Source organism: Phaseolus vulgaris, chromosome 7 (assembly GCF_000499845.2).
Source record: "Phaseolus vulgaris cultivar G19833 chromosome 7, P. vulgaris v2.0, whole genome shotgun sequence".
In the NCBI taxonomy this organism is placed as follows: Eukaryota; Viridiplantae; Streptophyta; class Magnoliopsida; order Fabales; family Fabaceae; genus Phaseolus; species Phaseolus vulgaris.
The window spans coordinates 38,769,099-38,789,227 of NC_023753.2; the positions used below are offsets into that span (position 1 = coordinate 38,769,099).

A 20,129-nucleotide genomic window follows, 5' to 3' on the forward strand; every position below is an offset into this window, starting at 1 on the left:
AACCTTTTAATTATAGCATTTGACGACGTCTTAAATTATTTTTAAAATTCTTAAAAAATATAAAAACACATGCATAGTAACTACTATATTGTATTCTCTAGTATATATGAAAAAATTGAAGTTAAAATTAGTACTTAAAACAAATATTAATTCATATTTGTGATGGTGATTTGTACTATTAAACGTATAATATATGTAAAACATTTTAAAATAAAAAAGTATTAAATAATATTGCATATTATCTTAAATAATAGTATTAAATTGAATAAAAAAAATTAAACATCACTGTCATTAAAAAAAGTCCGAGAACAGCAATTTGTTAGAATTAGGTTCTTTTTAAAAAAATTTGATGTGTGTTTGGTTGTGGTTTTAGGCACTTTTCTTAATTTGTGTGGGTCCCACATACACGCGCTTTCTTCGCACGCGTTACTTTCAAACCTTTCCCTTTCTTCTTTCTTTATTAGTTACTATCAATCATACTTAGGTCACATTTTATTTTCATAAAATAACGCGTCAATGTTATTTTAAAATTTCTATTTTCCAATTTAATTTTCACATATATATATATATATTCTTATTATTTAATAAAATCATGGTAAATTTAAACTTAAAAATAACTGTTTTAAAAAAATTAAAAATATTTATCGATGATAATATTTGTTTGAATTTCTAAGTTCGAGAATTTTTTATTCAAAAATATAAATATTGAAACTATATCTCAGTAGAAAGTACTTTTTTGTGAGCAAAATGTATTATTTTTTAGGTTTTTTGTGGCCATGCTGAATGCCATAAATTATTACTCATTTCATTATTTTTTATGAATGTTGATTTTTTTAACTAAAAGATTATTTTAAATTACGGAATATGAGGTTGAAAAATAATTAGACCAATAAAATGTTATTCGCGTTTTTTAAATAATTATAATATTATTAAACTGGTTTATAAAGAAAATAATATTGCCCACTAGTTTGAGTAAAATAATAATAGTTTTATGAATTTAATTTTTTTCAAAACTTATTTTGTAATATTTATTAAAAAAATTCCTCTTTATCATTTACTTATGTATTGGAAGTAAATAGATCAAAATATTATAATTCAAACTTTTAACATTTAAATCAATAAAATTTTATGAGGCTCGGATACTTCTTTTTAAATGGCGTATCCGTGTCGGACACACGTATCCGCGTTGACACTCGTAGAATACTTATCGGTGAAGTGTTCCATTCAAAAAAATATTTGTTGGATTTTTAAAAATTCTAGCACGGTTCTAATACAATTTTAAAAGGTATAAATACAATAACTTTCTAAAAACTCAAATTTATTGTATAAAATTTTATTATGATTATAAAAATAAGAACAAATTCTTTTGAACCAATCATGAAAAATATCTTCCTACTTCCAAAAGAATCTAGAACATACTTTTACACATAAATATTTATTTTCAATTTATATAATTCAAAATTATATAATATATAGATCCTTGTCCCCGTATCTTACATTTTAGGAATTATACATATCTCTGTATCCGTATCCATATCGTGTCAGTGTCAGCGTCCGTATCCGTATTTGTGTTACATAAATAAAATTGATTTGTATATTACTAAAATAATAATAAGAATATATTAAACAAATAAAAGTACAATTTGAAGGAAGTGAAAGGGGAAGAGAAGAGAACTAGAATTACCAATAATGACTTGGGAATGAGTTTATTAATACATTAATCTTTTCCTTTCTGGTAATTTTCGCTTTAAAAAAATCTCCTTTTTTTATTTAACAGATTAAATGTTTACTATTTACTATTTACCAATTTTTTTTTTCAGAAAATTATTAGATATTAAAATTTTCATCTTAGGAGTATAAAATAAATTTATCCTTTTTCCTTTAACATACTTATGATAAAATAATTATTACTATAAAATTAAAATTAAGGGTGCTACAAAATATTATTGTAAGTGATTTAATTAGTCTCATAACAATATTGGTGATATTATATTTTAGAAGACGAATAAAATAACTTTAAAAGAGATATTTTATATTTTTTAATTCAATGGTTATAATGAATAACTTATGTTAAATTTCAAGAAAAATAAAGAATAAAACTAAAAAATGATATTTTTCAAAATAATTTGATCTTACGGCATTGTATTCTAAATGCAAAAAAAAAAATTATCCTCATTAATTTAAACATGTATTTTATGTGATAAAAAAAAACGCGCACACATATATATATATATATATATTTAGAATGAAAAATAAACTATACAACTAAACATTAAAAATTTTATGCTTAATTTTCATTATTTAAGATTTTTTTTACATAAATAACTAAAGTTTTTCATTAAAAGCAATAAGGTGAGTTAGGTCAACGGATTTTTGTACTCATTTTTACTAAATATCCTTTTATAAAATAAATAAATTTAATTGTATCATTTTATTTAATATATATAATACCCAATTTAACTTAGATTGTAAGTTAAATAAATAACCAATAAGTCATTCACTTCCCCAAGAGATGTGTTACTTTTGCACTGCAATGGCTTAATCACTCTTTGTCAAAATGAGTGTTATAAAAAACAAATTTAACTTTGTTATTAACGATGTGTCAAAGTCACTTCACACAACACTTCAGATCTTGTAATCTTATAATAATAAATGGATTTTTCAATAAAAATTTAATTTAATTTTAAAAATAAAATATAATTAGTTGTTATAGTGAGTAAATTATAGATATTTTAAAGTTTAAAATATTTTTTAATTTTTTAAATTAATTTTTATTACTTTTAAATAATTTTTAAATTAATATATAATTAGTTATTAATGTTTTAACTACTAATTATTTAAATTTTAGAATTGATTTTTATTCAATAATTTTTTTTAATAATGGATGTAGTGATAGATTATGTAGAAAAATATTATAGTATAAGCAAATTAAAAAATGTGGTTGGATGAAGTAATTTAGGAGAATAATCTATTATTTTTATCAGTAAATAAAAAATAAATGATAAATAAGAATATTTTTTAGTGAAAAAATAATGACTGAAAACAGTTTAGAGATGTTATAAGCTATTACTAAAAGGAAAGAAAAAGTCATACTAAAACCCTAAAACACCTCAAAATTTGGCCTTTTATCCTCATTCCCCTAAAAAAAAATAAAGAGACTCTCTCATTTAAAGCATGTATATATAACATAATAATATTACAACATAAATAGAGGCTGCTACCAAAATAATAATAAGTGAATTGTGAGTGTAGGTTTCAAAGAGAGCAATTCATTTATTTGATGAATTTAAAATTCTTTGAAGTAAAATGAGTTATTTGTTGATAATTATTATTAAATAACTTGAAAATTTCTCAAGGTAAATAGAAACAAACATATTTTAATGCAATTTTTATTCAAGATTATTGATGTCTCTTGATTCTTCCTAAATGTGCCTTGAAAAGATGATAAAATATGTAATCATCATTTCAAATAATTAACACTCTTTCAAACTATCCCAACAATTAAGTCATATGCATGTACTGGATTAAAGTTCAACATTCATTCATTTGACAAGTTGACACAAATGTCATACAATTTTGGAATGTCTTGCATAGGAAAATTTGTAGCCAAAACCTAGGTTTTATAATGGTGCTTGTGGAGTACCTTGAAATGTACGATTGACACTAACCCACACTCCAATCCTAGAAATAAAATACTTTAGTGATATTAATTAAGTATTTGTATATATTTTTTTATTTTCTGTGTCCAACTACAAAGAAAATCATAAATTAGAAATCAATATTTAGAAACAAAAAATAATTAGTTGCTATAGTGACTAAATTAGAGACTATTTTAGAGACTAAAAAAAGTTTGGTTTCTAAATTAGTCTCTATTATTGTTAAATAGTTTATAAATTGGTATCTAATTAGCTACCAAGATTTTAACTATCAATTATTTAGATTCTAAATTTGGTAGCAAAAATCTTGGTTGCTACCAATCTATAAACCATTTAACAATAATAGATTTTTTTTTAATTTATAAAATAATATATAATTTAGTCACTATAACAACTAATTATTTTTTATTTATAAAAATTGGTTTCTATTTCATGATTTTCTTGTAGTGATATGAATTCTATAACTTGACTTAAGTGTTAAAGTAGTATTATATTTTTGACATAAGAATGATAGTTTTTATGTTAAAATTAGTGTAGATTCACCAACAATCTTGAATAATCTTTAATCTTATTCTATTTATGTTTCATAACCTAATTTTAGGTAGATGCCTCTAGAACATTTGAGATGCCCAAAAATGAAGGGAAGAACATGGATATAAATGAAAAAAATGGGGAAGGAAGAAGTGAAGTTTAGTTAAAAGTGTGGGAGAATTAAAGAATTAGGGCAAAGGGATCCCTACAAAAATGGTGTAAAGAAGATAATCTCTTGAAGCCAACCTGTAAAGGCAAGTTGTCCCACAGAGATAGGACTCTCTACTCTTCATGTTGTCTTCACAAAGGAGATTATTGATCCAACGGTAGATGCATGAATGTGTAGGTTGAAGAAGAGAGATCCTAACCCTACTTTTGAAGCAATAGCATCCACATGCTGTGACTAGACCATCAAGTCAAATATGTGCTATACTTTCTTCCATCACCAAGAGAAATTGTAATATTAAATAAAAATGAAAAATAAAATTAATAAAAAATACAAAAATATCTAACAAACATTGGCTACATTTATTATTCATATTATAAATGTTGACTTCTTGCATAGTGGAGGGTTTGTTCATATGAAATTTATGCAATGGCCATGCATTAGTGGTACCACCTAAGTCACCACCACTCAAAGTGGAATTCAAAGTTTTACCAATATAAAAAACTTGTGGATTAATAATGTGTTTAATTCATAAAGTTTATGGCTAGGGTTGCCTTACCAATATAAAAAACTTGTGGACGATATGATAAGAATGATTAATGAAAAAAATTTAATCATAGACACATATATTCTTCTTAAATTTAGTATTTTTTTTAATTATTTATTTTCAAGTATAATAATTAACAGTATTTACTATTAAAATCCGATACAAAGATCAGAGTGTGCTATATCTCTTGATCACATGAGACTAACCCTAATCACAAGTTAATATCATTTTTTTAATAAAAAATAAAATAAATAAAATAGAACACTTTAGGAATATCCTAATCCTTATTTAAATACCAAATAAAATTTACTACCTAACTTATAAACTAAAAACATTAAAAACTAACATATAAAATAAGTTTAGACAGATTATTAATATTGATATTTGTTATTTGTGTCCATTTTTAGAAACACTAAGTTTAGGTTTTCGTAGTAAGAAGTGTAAATGTGATTTTCATAAACTAAAATCATTATAATTTATCTCTCTCTATATATTAATATTTAATTTTTTATTTTAGTTATTTTGACTTTGTTTCATTAATCTAAACACAATTAAACTTGAATCTCATAAATAGTTTTAAGTAAATATTGATAAAAAACATTTAATCTTTATTGAAAAACTTACCTATTTAATTTTAGTGGAATCTTCTCCCCGAGTCATTTATTGGTGAAAAGACATTTTAATAATCCCTAACAGAATCTCACTTTTTTATTCATAGAATTTGAAATTGAAACCTACTTAAAATTAAAAGAATTGAGTCCAATACACTTAAGAAAACAATGTGCATATTTAATTTTAACATTGTAAATAATTAATTTTGTTTTGTTTATAAAGAAATATATTTGATCAAGTTTTAAACACTTTTTCAATTAAATTTCTATTAAAATTTTGTTTTTAACATACTTTTTATTTTCATTTAAATATGGTGTTGTTTGTTTTTATTGTCAACAGAATGATGTAACCTTTATTTATATCTTGTTGTCTCAAATTCACAGATAAACCATATACTTAATTCTCAAACTTTTTTTATCAACTCCTTTTTCCACTCTCTTAAAGTGAGTTGACTTATAAAAACGAGGTGGTTGTACTAATTACAAAAAATTTTAAAAAAAATATGTAAGCTAATTAACAAGTTAGAGATAAAAATGAAAAACCATTTATACAATTAACTACAAATTAAATAATTTTTTTTTTTAAAAATAAAATAAAAATAGTTAAACCGGAATACTAAGAAACCGGAATAGGATATTTCTGTGAAGATTCGTTCCGGTGTAAAGGAAAGCGCGTAAACCGTTATTTTTCTGGTTGGAATGAGAGTGAAATAATGTGTAACAAACAAACAAATTTGCGTGTATCTATCTGTCTTACATTGGAAATTTAACCTTAGCCAAGGTTAGGTAAAACTTAAGGTGGAGTTTCTAACGCCGTAATAATGGGGTTGTTGACTCCACTATTCCCTGTTTGGTAATCTCTTTTTTTTTAGCTTTTGAAACGTATTATTACTATTAGGCTTTTCCGTGACAGTAGTTAGAAGAGATTATCCATTCATTTTCCTTTTCTTGCGTATATTCAACTTCATTTGTTAAGGTTTTTCTTTGCTTCTTCGTTATATTTAAGGAAGATGCCATGTTCCCACATACTCTATCATATAACATTTTTGGACTTACATGCAAATTTAAATTTTAAATTATGATACAAAATGCATAACCTAAGTTTCATCACATGTGTATGTTGAATAATATTGATAGGGATACTGTAACAGCTTCTATTCATGGATTTATTTAGTTAAATGTTTTATGATAAATAAATAATTTTTCAAAAAACTAGTCTATAAAATTAATCATAATGATGTTATTTGTCTTTGATATGCTAAGTAAAATTTACTTTATAATATTTATTTTAAATTGTAATAAAATATCATAATTAGGGTTATTTGTTTTTGATATGCTAGTATTGAGATGGTGAATTCAATTGCATTTTAACTACTTTCATACTTTCCTTCTAAGTAATTGGAAATCAATAACACAGTGTTGTGCATGTGTTCTTGTAATCTTCCTTGCAACAACAATGGTGTATTTAGTAATCTAAAAGATTGCCCTATTTATCATTTATTCTTGAAGATTAAGGTTCTGAATCATGACTCAATAAACAAAAATATAAAAGTTAATTATGTTTTCTGACTTATTTTAAACACTTATTTGCAGTTACTCTTTTTGCATTGTCTTTGCCAATAAGCAAAGTCTAAGGATACAGTGGAATTGTATTTTTTTTTTAAGATTGTGCAATTATAATTTTTAAGACTGTTATCCAATATTATTATATACATAAATTGCATTTAATAAGATAATTAATTTACTGATTAACTTATTTATGAGTTAGTTTTGTCAATATGAAAATATTTGATAAAATATATGAAAGCAGTTCATTATAAAAGTTTATAATTTAAGAATATGGATATGCTATTTAATTTTCTTTTATTATTATTAATTTTATAATTAATATATTTTTAATTATTTTATTTATTACTATTTTTAACTAAAATTTAATTTATTAGTCATAAAAAGAAAGATTTCATTTAATTTTTACTATAATAGTAGATCTTTATTTATGATTTAGGTAAGTTTTTGTAATTTTCATAATAAATGTTTAGAAAGAAATTTCAAATATGATATCTTTTATCATTTCTAAGATAATAACTCATTCTGTAGGAGAAATCTTTTATTTCTTCTTTTAATATAAGATATTGTAAATAATAAATATTATATTTAAGATTTTTTAAAATATACTATCTTATTAACTAGTATAGTCAAACACAACCTTAAATATTAAATTAATCATTTGTTTTTTTTTCTCTTTTAGTGAATATATGGTTGAGTATATTTTTGGAATCTAAAGTTGTGAAAATTGACCAGAGAAACTAATTAATAAAAAATATATAATAAAATATTTTTGTTTACATTACCTTATTTCTAAAAGCTTAATGTAAATACTCTCAAAAACACATTTCACCAATGAAATAAAATTTAATCATCCACATAAGTTATAATTATCGCATATTTATGATTCCTAAATAAAAAAACCATGATTTACACAAAGTTAATAATTCCTAATATGATTTTTAAAAATTTAGCAAACGTTCATTATGTTATTTCATACAACTTTTAATTAAAATTATAAAATTAAATCTTTATTTTTTCATGATTAAAAACCTTCTCCGTTGCAATTTTTTTATGAAATTTAAACAAATAATAAACAAACGGACAGTTTAAAAGCTTTTCTGTTATAAATATCACACCCAAAACTTTCGTTGACTTTTTCAGCACCCATTTTAAAAAAATACATCTAAAACAGTTTTTAATTAATGCTACTATAAAAGCTTTTATATTTACAGTACACGCGTATTAATTTTTTTTTTTCTTTTTGGCCCAATTTTTTTAACTAATACTAACATTGTAGCTTAATGGCTATTCAAATTCTTGGTAACATTTTAATTTTTAAAATTAATCATTCAACAATTAATTTTAAATTTTGTTATGACTTTAAAAATTAATAAGGTAAAAAAAAAAATATGGTGATAAATTAAATTTCTTAAATGAGGTGTATCCTGACAAAACCAATAAAAGTTGCTTTAATTGTAATTTTATCTTTTGTACTCAGAAAAATGACAAAATGACGTTAATATAACAGCGTCCCAATCCTTCCGAGTTTCGCACTTTCTTTCGTTTTCCGTTTCTCTCTCTCTTACTCTCTTTCTCTCTCTCTCTGTTTTCCTTCTGACCGGACGACACCGTTTTGAGCACATGGTGGTGAAGATGATGCGGTGGAGGCCGTGGCCGCCGCTGGTGTCGAAGAAGTACGAGGTTAGGCTCGTGGTGAAGACCCTCACTCTCCATGGCTGCGATCTGGTGCGGCCAGCCGCAGATAAAGGTCTGGTACTCCAGATTAAGTGGAAGGGACCCAAACTCACGCTTAGCTCGCTGCGTCGAAACGCCACAGTCAGGAACTTCACCAGAGAGGCGCAACCTCAACCCAACGACGTCGTTTTATGGGACGAGGAGTTTCACACGCTCTGCACCCTCTCTGCCTACAAAGACAATGCCTTTCACCCTTGGGAGATCGCTTTCTCTCTCTTCAATGTCTCTCTCTCTTTCTCTCTCTCTCTCTTTCTATATTTCTCTTTTCTCTTCTGCTGCAATTTTAGAATTTTAGATTGATTTTGTTTTGGGGTTTTCTAATTTATCGTAAATTGAATTTTTTTATTAAAAAAAAGTGATTTTTGGGGTTGATTGGAAAGGGGGTGTTTTTCTTTCTTTTTTTCTTGTTTTTGTGAATTATAATAATTATTGTTCCTTTGAATTTGATTTTAATTGGGTGGTTTTGTGTTGCAGGGTTTGAATCAAAGGTCAAAGACTAAAGTTCCTGTGGTTGGAACCGCGTCTTTGAATCTGGCTGAATTTGCATCTGTGGTTGATCAAAAGGATTTTGATTTGAACATTCCTATTACAGTTTCTGGTGGTGCTGTGGAATCTTCTCCTTCACTCAGTGTATGTCTATCATCGACGATTTTTTTGTTGGTTCTGTTGAGAGACTATGATGATTTTTTTATTCAACATTGCGCCTTTGTGTTTGTTGTTTTTTGTGTTTATAGTGGTAGCTTTTGGTTGTTGTTTGCAGATATCGATTAGTTTGGTGGAATTAAGAGCGGCTCAAGAGAGCACAGATATAGTTCATAAATCAATAGTGCCTGTGCCTTCTTCACCCTTGGTTCAGCCAGGAGAAACTACCTTGGCTGAGAAAGATGAGCTTTCGACCTTCAAAGCTGGTCTTCGGAAAGTGAAGATTTTGACCGAGTTTGTGTCTGTTATGAAGGCAAAGAAAGCCTGCCATGAGGAGGAGGGGAGTGAGGGCAATTTCTCTGGCAGGAGTGAGGATGGTGAATACAACTACCCTTTTGACTCTGATTCACTTGATGATTTCGAAGAGGGTGAGTCCGATGAGGTTAAGGAGGATTCCAGTGTGAGGAAGTCGTTTAGTTATGGAAAACTGGCCTATGCAAATGCTGGAGGGGCGTTTTATTCCAGCATGAGGGTGAATGGTGAGGACGAAGACTGGGTTTACTACAGCAATCATAGATCAGATGTTGGGATTTCGCACAAAGACGATTCAACCGTGTCAGCGACCGAGCCTTCTGTGTTGCAGAGCTCAAGGCGTAGTATACTTCCTTGGAGGAAGAGGAAGTTGAGTTTCAGATCTCCTAAATCTAAGGGGGAGCCATTGTTAAAGAAGGCTTATGGTGAGGAAGGTGGTGATGACATTGATTATGATCGCAGACAGCTTAGCTCTGATGAATCCCTTTCACTCGGGGTAAGAATTTGTTTGCTTGTTGTCATTGATTTCATTAATCTATATGTTATGGCACACACAAAAGAAAGAATAGATTGCTGGGTGTCCTGAAAATTGATTCTTTGGTCTTTGTGACGATTGATTCGTACTTGTGGACTAGTAATCTGACATTTATGGCAGGCCATGTATGTTTAAGGAATTAGTGACAGTAACTTCTGAACTTTTAGGGGTACTCTTGAAAATTGTTGTTAATTAATGTTTTACTGTATGACTGTCTTGCAGAAGACTGAGGATGATTCAGGTGCTAATCGATCATCAGTATCTGAATTTGGGGATGACAATTTTGCTGTTGGGAGTTGGGAGCAGAAAGAAGTATTGAGTCGTGATGGCCACATGAAACTCCAGACACAGGTCTTCTTTGCCTCAATTGATCAGCGTAGTGAACGTGCAGCAGGTGAGAGTGCATGTACTGCTCTTGTTGCTGTAATAGCCGATTGGTTCCAAAACAATCACGATCTTATGCCGATAAAGTCCCAATTTGATAGTCTTATTCGAGATGGCTCATTGGAATGGAGGAACTTGTGTGAAAACCAAACCTATAGGGAGCGATTCCCTGACAAACATTTTGATCTTGATACAGTCATTCAAGCCAAAATCCGCCCTCTTTCTGTGGTTCCTGGCAAATCCTTTATTGGATTTTTTCATCCAGAAGTTATGGATGAAGGCAGATTTGATTTTCTGCATGGGGCGATGTCCTTTGATAACATCTGGGATGAGATAAGTCGTGCTGGACAGGAGTGCACTAGTAATGATGAACCCCAGATTTACATTATTAGCTGGAACGACCATTTCTTCATCCTCAAAGTTGAACCTGATGCTTACTGCATAATTGACACTTTGGGAGAGAGGCTCTATGAAGGATGCAATCAGGCATATATCTTGAAATTTGACAGCAACACGGTAATATACAAAATGCAAGATGTTGCTCAAGGGTCAGGAGAAAAAACTGGTAATGACCTGCAAACTGTTGCAGAAGTATTAGAGCAGAATGACAGGCAAATCCAGCCAATCAGTGGTAAAGAGGTGGATTCTGTTGTGGAGACAGAAGAACAGGTGAAGAATGACCAGGAAGAGGAGGTTGTGTGCCGAGGGAAGGAAGCATGCAAAGAATATATCAAAAGCTTCTTGGCAGCGATCCCTATCAGAGAATTGGAAACGGATGTCAAGAAAGGTTTAATATCATCCACTCAAACGCCATTCCATCATAGACTACAAATTGAGTTTCACTACACTCAGTTTTTGCCGTCTTATGTTGCACCTCCAGTGGCTGAACCATCCATGACCATGCCAGATACTCTTGCTCTCGCAGTAACTGAGGTTTCCGCATGATTTTACTGTATATTGGACAAAATGCGGTTATTCTAACTAGTCTCACTACTTTAAGAGTGTTTTCTGATTTGAATTAACAAAAAGGCCTTGTTTTGCTTCATCTTTCTAAGGAAGAGTATCTGTAAATGACTCTGTAATTTCCTTTCTCATGTGAGCTCAAACTTTTGGCACCTAACATGTAGTTTGCAAAAGACCTGTGAATTGGCTTTATAAACATTTTGCACTCTGGATTCCAATTTTTAGTTTTTATTTTTTACTGATAGCAGTGGTATTTTCAACTGTTCACTTACACCAGGGAATATTTGATCTTGTTGGCTATTATTCCACCTTGTTATGGTTTCAATGTTTACAATAGTTTAGTACTTCGTTTTTGTTTTCATATATAGTTGTTAAAAGTATATCAAACGTTTGACAATGACAACTGGTTAGAGTATTTTTCATTCTCAAATTGTCTATTTTAGTAGTTATAATCAAAGTATGTCTACGAATTACATTGGAATACACTTTTACTAGTCGGATTGAAGTGTCTTCTAATGTAAAATAATGCATCAGGTTGGGGGAAAATGCATAATGCATATATAATACACCATAATCAATGCTTCAATTGCTAGAAAATCGGCGAGTTTATTAACTACACGTGTAATCTCCAAGCATATCAGGTCTGCATCATGAATGATATCATCAACAAATGTGCATCATGTGAATAACGGTTGGGGTTTTCTGTGGATCCATATCCAAAACATCTCCCCATGTCTCATCAGTCTATATAGTTCAATTGTAGCTGCTTAATCACTTCTCAAATTCATTATATATATTAGATTTTCAAAGATTTTAGTCAGTCACAATGACATGATCGATCCATATAACAGAAACTTTATGATCGATCTTTCTTTCTGGTTTGAAAAATTCAACAAGAGTTTTACAAGTAGAATTAGTTTCTTATGTAGTAAATAATAATGATAGTATCATAAGTAAAATTAAACTAATCCTGACTTAAATGGAAGTGGTTTTAACAAGAAAAACCTAAGACTGATAAGATACACATAATGTAGTGAGATTCTACTGAGATGACAGAAAACATGTGATGGGGTGTAACATGTTGATTCTGAGATAGATGTTGATGTGAGTTGGTTCCAAAGGTTGGAGAGAAGTAAGGTTATAGAGGGTGGTCTAGAATTAGAGTAAAGTGAAGAACAGAGCAAGTAAAATGCACTTTTTCTTTTCCCTCATTGCACTCTTCCTTTCTAATTTTGGTGATGAGAAACTGTGCCAATGGGTTTGTCTTTACCATGTTTGATCCTTTTGTTTGCCCAAAGGCAAGGAAAACTGAGCTACAAAGTACAATCCAGTCACAAATAGCATAGCATATTCGTTTTGTGATTATTGTATTATTATTTTAATTGTTAGAGGTTTTTCTTTCTCAAATAATGAATAACAATGCGAGGGAAAATGTGCATGAATGTCTCAGATTCTGTACGAAATATGTGTACCAATTGAGATGTTGCATGCTTGTGATTTTTATTTAACCAATGAATTTCACGATTCCCTCGAAAATAGGCTTGGATTCTTCGCATAATTACTTTTGGGAAAAAGTAGTTTATTAGTATTATTTCCAGGGATCGATAAAAAAAGTGCTTTTATAGGTAAATTTGAGATTATTTTGGATTAATTAACAGTTTAGATTCTTGGATAACAACATAGAAAAACGTACAAAGTTATTTTTCCTGAACAATTTTTATTCTAAATTTCCCTAGTGTGACACCAAGGACATTTAGTAATTAATAGAAATGAAAGTATAGTTAATTTATATGAATGATTAAAATATTTAAATCTAAGTGAAGAACACTTTACATGGCATTTTCGACTGCAAAACGATGTTTTTCTTTATTTCAAAATTCGTTGAGTTTATTTGCCATGGTTTACTTAATAGTATAAACAGAATTTTATTTCTTAAGTATAGTATTTTTTTTCTCTGTTTTTTTTTTCCAAATAAAATATATCATTTAACTTTTCAATATTTGTTTTCAAGCAAACAAGCTAATTTTATTTTTCAATTAAATCATACAAAGCAGCATAATATTTTAAAAAGAGGTATATTTAAAAGTTTAAATGTATTTTAGCATGTCTTATTAAATATTTTAAAAGTTTCTAGGGTTTGTTTGGATTGAGGGTTACAAATTGAGATAGAAAAGATCAGAAGCATTAGCAAGAAAATCTTTTGTGGGCTTTATCATGTCAGATTTATGCTGGCCCTTCTTATAATGTTCCTTTTCTTGATCCACTTTTAATTTTCTTTATCAATTCGTTGACTATTTTTTTAGTAAATATATAATATTAAACTGTCAAAATAGAGTTGGTGTGAAGATTAACCCAAAAAATCTTCAAAATGGGTTAAGTCAAACCATTTAAAAATTAATTTTTGTATATATATAATATCTTTATTTATTGATTTATTATGTAGTCACAAAGAATACCAATAGTAATTAACTTTGATATTGGAAGTACTATGCTGAAGCAATCTTAAGGCTAAAACTTCTTCTAGTTCATAATTTTCTTTCCACAAACCCAAATAAAAAAAATGTGAATTTTTCGTATTTATCCCCTTCTATAACACATGCTTTTCTTTTTATCTATGAAATTTTTTTGACAATGATAAAATGTAATGCAATTGGTACTTACGAGGGGTTTGAATGAAAAATATCCACTGAGTTGATACATGTTTTTTCAATAATTAATGCATAAGTTATCACTTAAAAAATATCAGTATATGGCATGGATAAAAAATAAAAAATTTATATGACCAAAATAATTTTTTTATTAAGAATGTAAAAGTTTGTAGGATAAAAACAAAACAACATATTAATTAAGAGTCTTACTCACTTACCATCTAACTTTTTTTTTTTATAAAATTTTCGTGTTAGGCATCATTATGTAACTTGACATCTAAGCTAAACTGACACCTCAAGTAACAACAATCATCTGCCATCACATGAAAAAATATTATTAAAAAAAAGAAAAAAGAAAGAAAATACAAAAATATGGGGGGACTAGACCAAAACCCATATGTTAACACAAACGATACATAGGTAGATTATACCTATTCATAAAGAATTCTAAGAAGAGACTAGCTGGGAGTCTATTATACCAATGAAAAGATTCTCTATGAATAAATCCTAAATTAGCCAACTTATCAGCACACGCATTCCCTTCACGAAAAATATGAGTTACCCTAAACCTGATTGTCCCACAAAAATTAAGACAAGTATTCCATCGATTCTAAAGCATCCACGGAACATTAGTCCTAGCAGTAAATGCAGCACAAACCAAGGCAGAATCACATTCAAGCCAGACATTAGTAAGTCCCATTTTTTGAGCTTCCTCCATAGCATGTATAACTCCATAAAACTTAGCAACTAAAGCAGTTTGAACTTCAAGAAACGCTGAAAAAGCACCAATAAATTCTCCCATACTCCCACGAAAAATACCTCCACAAGTAGCAAGACCAGGATACCCCCTAGCAGCCCCATCAGTATTAATTTTGACCCAGCCTGGTGAAGGAAATTCCCATCTAATAGGAAGAGGACGAAGAACTTTACCACTACGAGTCTTAATACCGAAAAACTTAATCACGTTGAAGTCCAACATATCATTCTTCATTGAAGCTTTAGACGAATTTCCCACTAGACAAGTTAAATCTTTAATTATCGAAATAGCCTTAGAAACCCCAATCTTATCCTGAAATCTAGCATAATTCCTCATACGCCATATCATCTATATAGAAAAGGTTATCATCGCAAGCTTAATCAATTTAACCAAAGGACTACCATCACTCTTAATAAAAGAAAGTATATCATCCTTATTAGAGAAATGAGAAGTAAGAAAAATTTGTCGTACCCAACTCCAAATATGCAATGCGTTAGAACATTCAAAAAATAGATGTTGAATAGATTCCTCTTGCTTTTCACAAAGCGAACACATAGAACATTTATGCAAATCCTTATTCTGAATATGTTGATCTGTAGGAAGTCGTCCATGAAAACTCACTTACCATCTAACTTATCACTTAATAGATATTAGAAGATGAGACATATAGAAGCAAACATAAATTGTTTATCCAAAGACTAAAATAAGAATAAAAATTTATTAAAAATACTATTTTATAAAAATTCATTCCTAATGCCATACATTCAGGAAGATACTATTTTATACTCAATAAGGCATATGGTTCATTTTCTTTTTTATTATATAGTGTTTTGTTTTAAAACTCTAAAGTTAATTTGAAAGTTTTTTCCACATTTGTTTTGTTATTTATATAAATAAAAGTTGACATCATATATGTTTTTTAAAATACACTAAAAGTGCATCATCGACAAAATTCACATTTTATATAAAATTATTAAATAAAAATCAATTTTAAAATATAAAAATTAATTAATTGATATATTAAAAAAATAATTAATTAGTATATTAACTAAATTAGATACTATTTTAGATAATAAAAAAAAATTGATTTTTAAATTAATTTTTATTATTAATAAGTAATTTTTAAATTGGTATCTAATTAACTACTAAGATTTTTATTATCAAAAATTGATAATTAAAACCTTGATAACTAATCAAATAGCAATTTAAAAACTATTTATCAGATATATAGAAACTAATTTAAAAATTATTTTTTTTTATTTTTAAAATAATATTTAATTTAATCAATATAATAATTAATTATTTTTATTTTTTAAAATTAATTTTTATTTAATGATTTGAACTAGTAAGTTGAAACACATACACATGCAAGTTGGTAAAATTTCAATTGGTTTTTTATCTTTCATATTTTATTTAATTTGGTTTCTTATCTTGAAAAAGAAAAATTGTCCTGTAGGTTTCTAAAGTGGTTCTTTCCCAACAACATTCATCTTCTTCCTCCCCAACTTGCTTACGTTACCCCCACAAATAATAACTTCGAAAACATCCAAACAATTAAAAAACCAAAGAAAGAAGAAAGAAACCATATTCATCAAAAACCAATTTTGCTTAAAAATAAGAACCAATAGTATAATTTAGCCTCTCTTGTGTGGATATACAAGTAAATAACATCACACAATGTTCATCAATAAGATAGACAAATATATAAGGAAAACACATGGTTTGTGTTTTCTAATCCCTCAAAGAACTTCAACACATTTTACTTTCTGATCATGCTGTGGATCATAGAAGAAGGATCTGGTAATACAGGGTGTTCAGCAGTTTGTACAAATAATTATATAGATCTGTTTCTGATCATAGACTTAAACAACCAATGTAAATTACATATCCGCAACAGAGGAACCAAACCCAATATCAAAACCAAATGTAATGCAAGTTAACTCATGCTTGTTTCCATCGAACATCTTCATCTTCAAAGAGTATGAACCCTGCAAATACAAGATCATAAGTTAGCATTGAACAAGAAATGGCACCACATTGTATAATACATGTCAATGTCATAACATGAGTATGAGGATTTCTTTCCAAAATTCCAATGATTATAAGAGAAACCCAGATCAGGAAGTGAGACATTGGACTAGCTGCAAACCTGCACTTTCACAGATAGATAAATAGAAAGATTTCTTCTTCCACCTAACTACACACACATGCACAAGGAATGAACAGAACAGTGACTCACAGGTGGAGTGAATCCAGGTAAAAGTTGTGAATGAGCAATAACGAAATCACCAATGGAAACAGGGCATGTGGTTTCTCCACAAAGATCATGAGTCTCACTATGTATGTGCCATCCGAAATAAGACACATCAATCACTAGCTTTCCTCCTGACAATGCCTTATCTGCATCATGAAATGCTTGATTTAGAGAAAATAGGGAAATTATTTATCCACCAAAACCTCATTCACCTCTACCAGAATACACAGTGGTACCAATTCCCTTCACATTCCCAAATAAACTTTCTTTCTACATTCAGAATATATGCATACAAACAATCAACAACAAAAGTTTTATTCAGCTATCTGGGCTTGTAACAAGAGCCATGTTAGTGAGAACAGAATAAACAAATAAATAAGCTAATAGCAAACCTTCAACACAGAACACCATATGCTTGGAATGGAGACTGTAACATAAAACTAAAATATAATAAAAACGAAAGGAAACAAGTATCATAACAAACATATTAAATCACAGAGTACCTGTAGTTGCAGCAATGCTGAATGTAGCAGGTTGGCCTCTTGCGATGGGATCAGGAGATATATCAACCCCACTGACCTCAACATCGTACTCAGCTTTCTTATCTGAGACAACAATAGTTTGTTCAATATCGATAAAAACAGCAGTATAATGCAACAAAACATATCTAATTATTAAATTATAAGACTAAATCAAGGAGAAAAACCCTTCAAAACTAAAAGACAACTTCAAATAATTATTCAATACGTTAACTCAACTCAGCAAAACTGATTATTCGATTACACTCACATAAAAATCTCCCCAATGGTAAATCTCCCAATTGAATAAAACTGATGCCAAGAAACAAATAAAAATAAAACGAAATATTTAGGCATGACCCAATACAATAGAAAACCGTACAGAGAAACCCAATTGTTTAATAACACAATTTCGGGGGAAAGTTTAAAACTTTCAAACCCCAAATCAAGGAAACAATATTCAATTAAAGAATATAGTACTAAAGGTTTAAAAAACCGGCCACAGTAATTTTGGGGGTTTCTGCAATCACAGTTCCAGTACCAGACCTTATTCCCACAACATCAAGAATTGCACCATGAAAAAGCTTCTACAACTACAATTTGAAATCTTTAACCCAAAAAAAGAAAAAAGAAAGCTTGATAAGATCATATTGGAGAAAAAAAAAAGCAGGAGAAAGGGTAAAGGGATTAACCGCAATAGTGAATATCTGTGGCGTTGGTGAATGCCCAGAGAAGAAAGAGAGTTGAAAAGAAGAAGAAGAACTTGGAGTTTATAATTTCCATGGTGAAGTGTGGTTGGAAAGAGCTCAAGCAACTTTGCTTCCGCAGGTTAACTTCTGAATGTTCTTCTCCGACACGATTTATAGGAATGGATAAGAATTAAGGATATTATTTATAGTTTCTGTTTTTTGTTTTTCTATTTTGTTTGTTTAATTTTCGCTGGCGACCCTTAATTGCAAAACAATATTAATATAATTTTAGATAAATGACACGTTTCCACATCGTGTTTTCCAATTTTATATATGTTACAGTAAATTATACAAAATTATATAAATATGTTTACTTTTTTAAATATTTACAGCAACATTTTTAAAGGGGTTATGTATAATGTTTTTCTTCTTCTTTAAATTAGTTATTAGTTTATCTAATATACCTATTTTATCATATTAGTTTTTAGTTTATTTTATGTTTGTAATATAACTTTTATAACTAGATCTTACCAACTGAATGTGACATATGAAATAACACATAATAAGAGGCAAGACTTTAGCAGCATGGATGAAAAATACTAAAATTTTAAATTTTAAAATAAAAATATCAAATTTTTATAGAAATTAAAATAAATAACTGATATATTTTAATATAAAATAATTTTAAAATAAATACTTATTATTTTTTTGATTTTTTAAAAGTATTATATTATTTTTATAAAAAATACTTAAAAATAATATACATTGTAATTTTTTAAATTTATACTTAATTTCACAATGGTAAAATTATTACATTTTAAACAATTGAATCTAAAGAATGAAAAGATAGAAAATGTTCGTGTAATTTCACGAAATCTTATAATTAGTGTATTTATTTTATCTTTTACATTTCAGTTAGTTGCATAGGCTTAATAAAATTTTAAGAATTTTTATTGAGTTTTTATTTTAAAATTATGTTCTATTAAATGTTTTAAATGCTTAAAATATTTATTTATATTTTTTAGTATTAGTTATTTAATTTTGTTATCAGCAAAATGATGTAATTATTATTTTTATTTGAACAAGTCACATCCCTCCTTAATTCTCTTTGACTCGTACTTTCTTTGACTTGTACGTCAACTCATTCTTGAAAAAAAGAAAAAATGAGTTGATCGACTACTTAGAAGTAATAAGAGATAAAAGAAAATGACTACAAAAGATAAATAAACTCATATTATTCACCTATCCTAATTTTGATGAGAAATTCACACATTGACCAATTATGGATATATGTACGAGTAATATTCAATTTTTTAATTAGGTATGAAATAGAGATGAGTATGTATCATCTCGTCCTTGGTCCCATACTTGTTCGCGTTTTAAATGATTAAAAGACTCATAGTTTATTAGGTAACCTAAAACCTTATTTTCATTATTCTCGCTTATCTTTTAGTTTTCTTTCATTTGGAAAATCCTCATTTCTTTCTTTTGCGATAATTTTTCATTTTTTCTTTCAATTGTTGTTCGACTTGTTTAATATTCACAAAGTTCACTCAAAATTCAGAGGTATATCCTTTCGTCACTACCTTGATTACACTTTTTTTTTTGTGATT

At 28.3% G+C, this 20,129-nt stretch overlaps 2 protein-coding genes across 2 annotated transcripts; one reads left to right on the forward strand and one right to left on the reverse strand.

Moving 5' to 3' along the window:
• The first annotated feature begins 8,549 nt into the window (after positions 1-8,549).
• On the forward strand, positions 8,550-11,868 carry LOC137830731 (uncharacterized). Its single transcript, XM_068638228.1, has 4 exons — positions 8,550-9,036; positions 9,289-9,444; positions 9,575-10,264; positions 10,526-11,868. The coding sequence occupies exons 1-4, from the start codon at positions 8,701-8,703 to the stop codon at positions 11,630-11,632; spliced, it is 2,289 nt and encodes a 762-aa protein (XP_068494329.1). The 5' UTR covers positions 8,550-8,700; the 3' UTR covers positions 11,633-11,868.
• A 4,867-nt stretch (positions 11,869-16,735) lies between these two features.
• LOC137830732 (phosphatidylglycerol/phosphatidylinositol transfer protein) lies at positions 16,736-18,697 on the reverse strand. Its single transcript, XM_068638230.1, has 4 exons — positions 18,520-18,697; positions 17,813-17,914; positions 17,295-17,455; positions 16,736-17,043 (listed from the first exon to the last, which is right to left on the reverse strand). The coding sequence occupies exons 1-4, from the start codon at positions 18,608-18,610 to the stop codon at positions 16,936-16,938; spliced, it is 462 nt and encodes a 153-aa protein (XP_068494331.1). The 5' UTR covers positions 18,611-18,697; the 3' UTR covers positions 16,736-16,935.
• Positions 18,698-20,129: the final 1,432 nt, after the last annotated feature.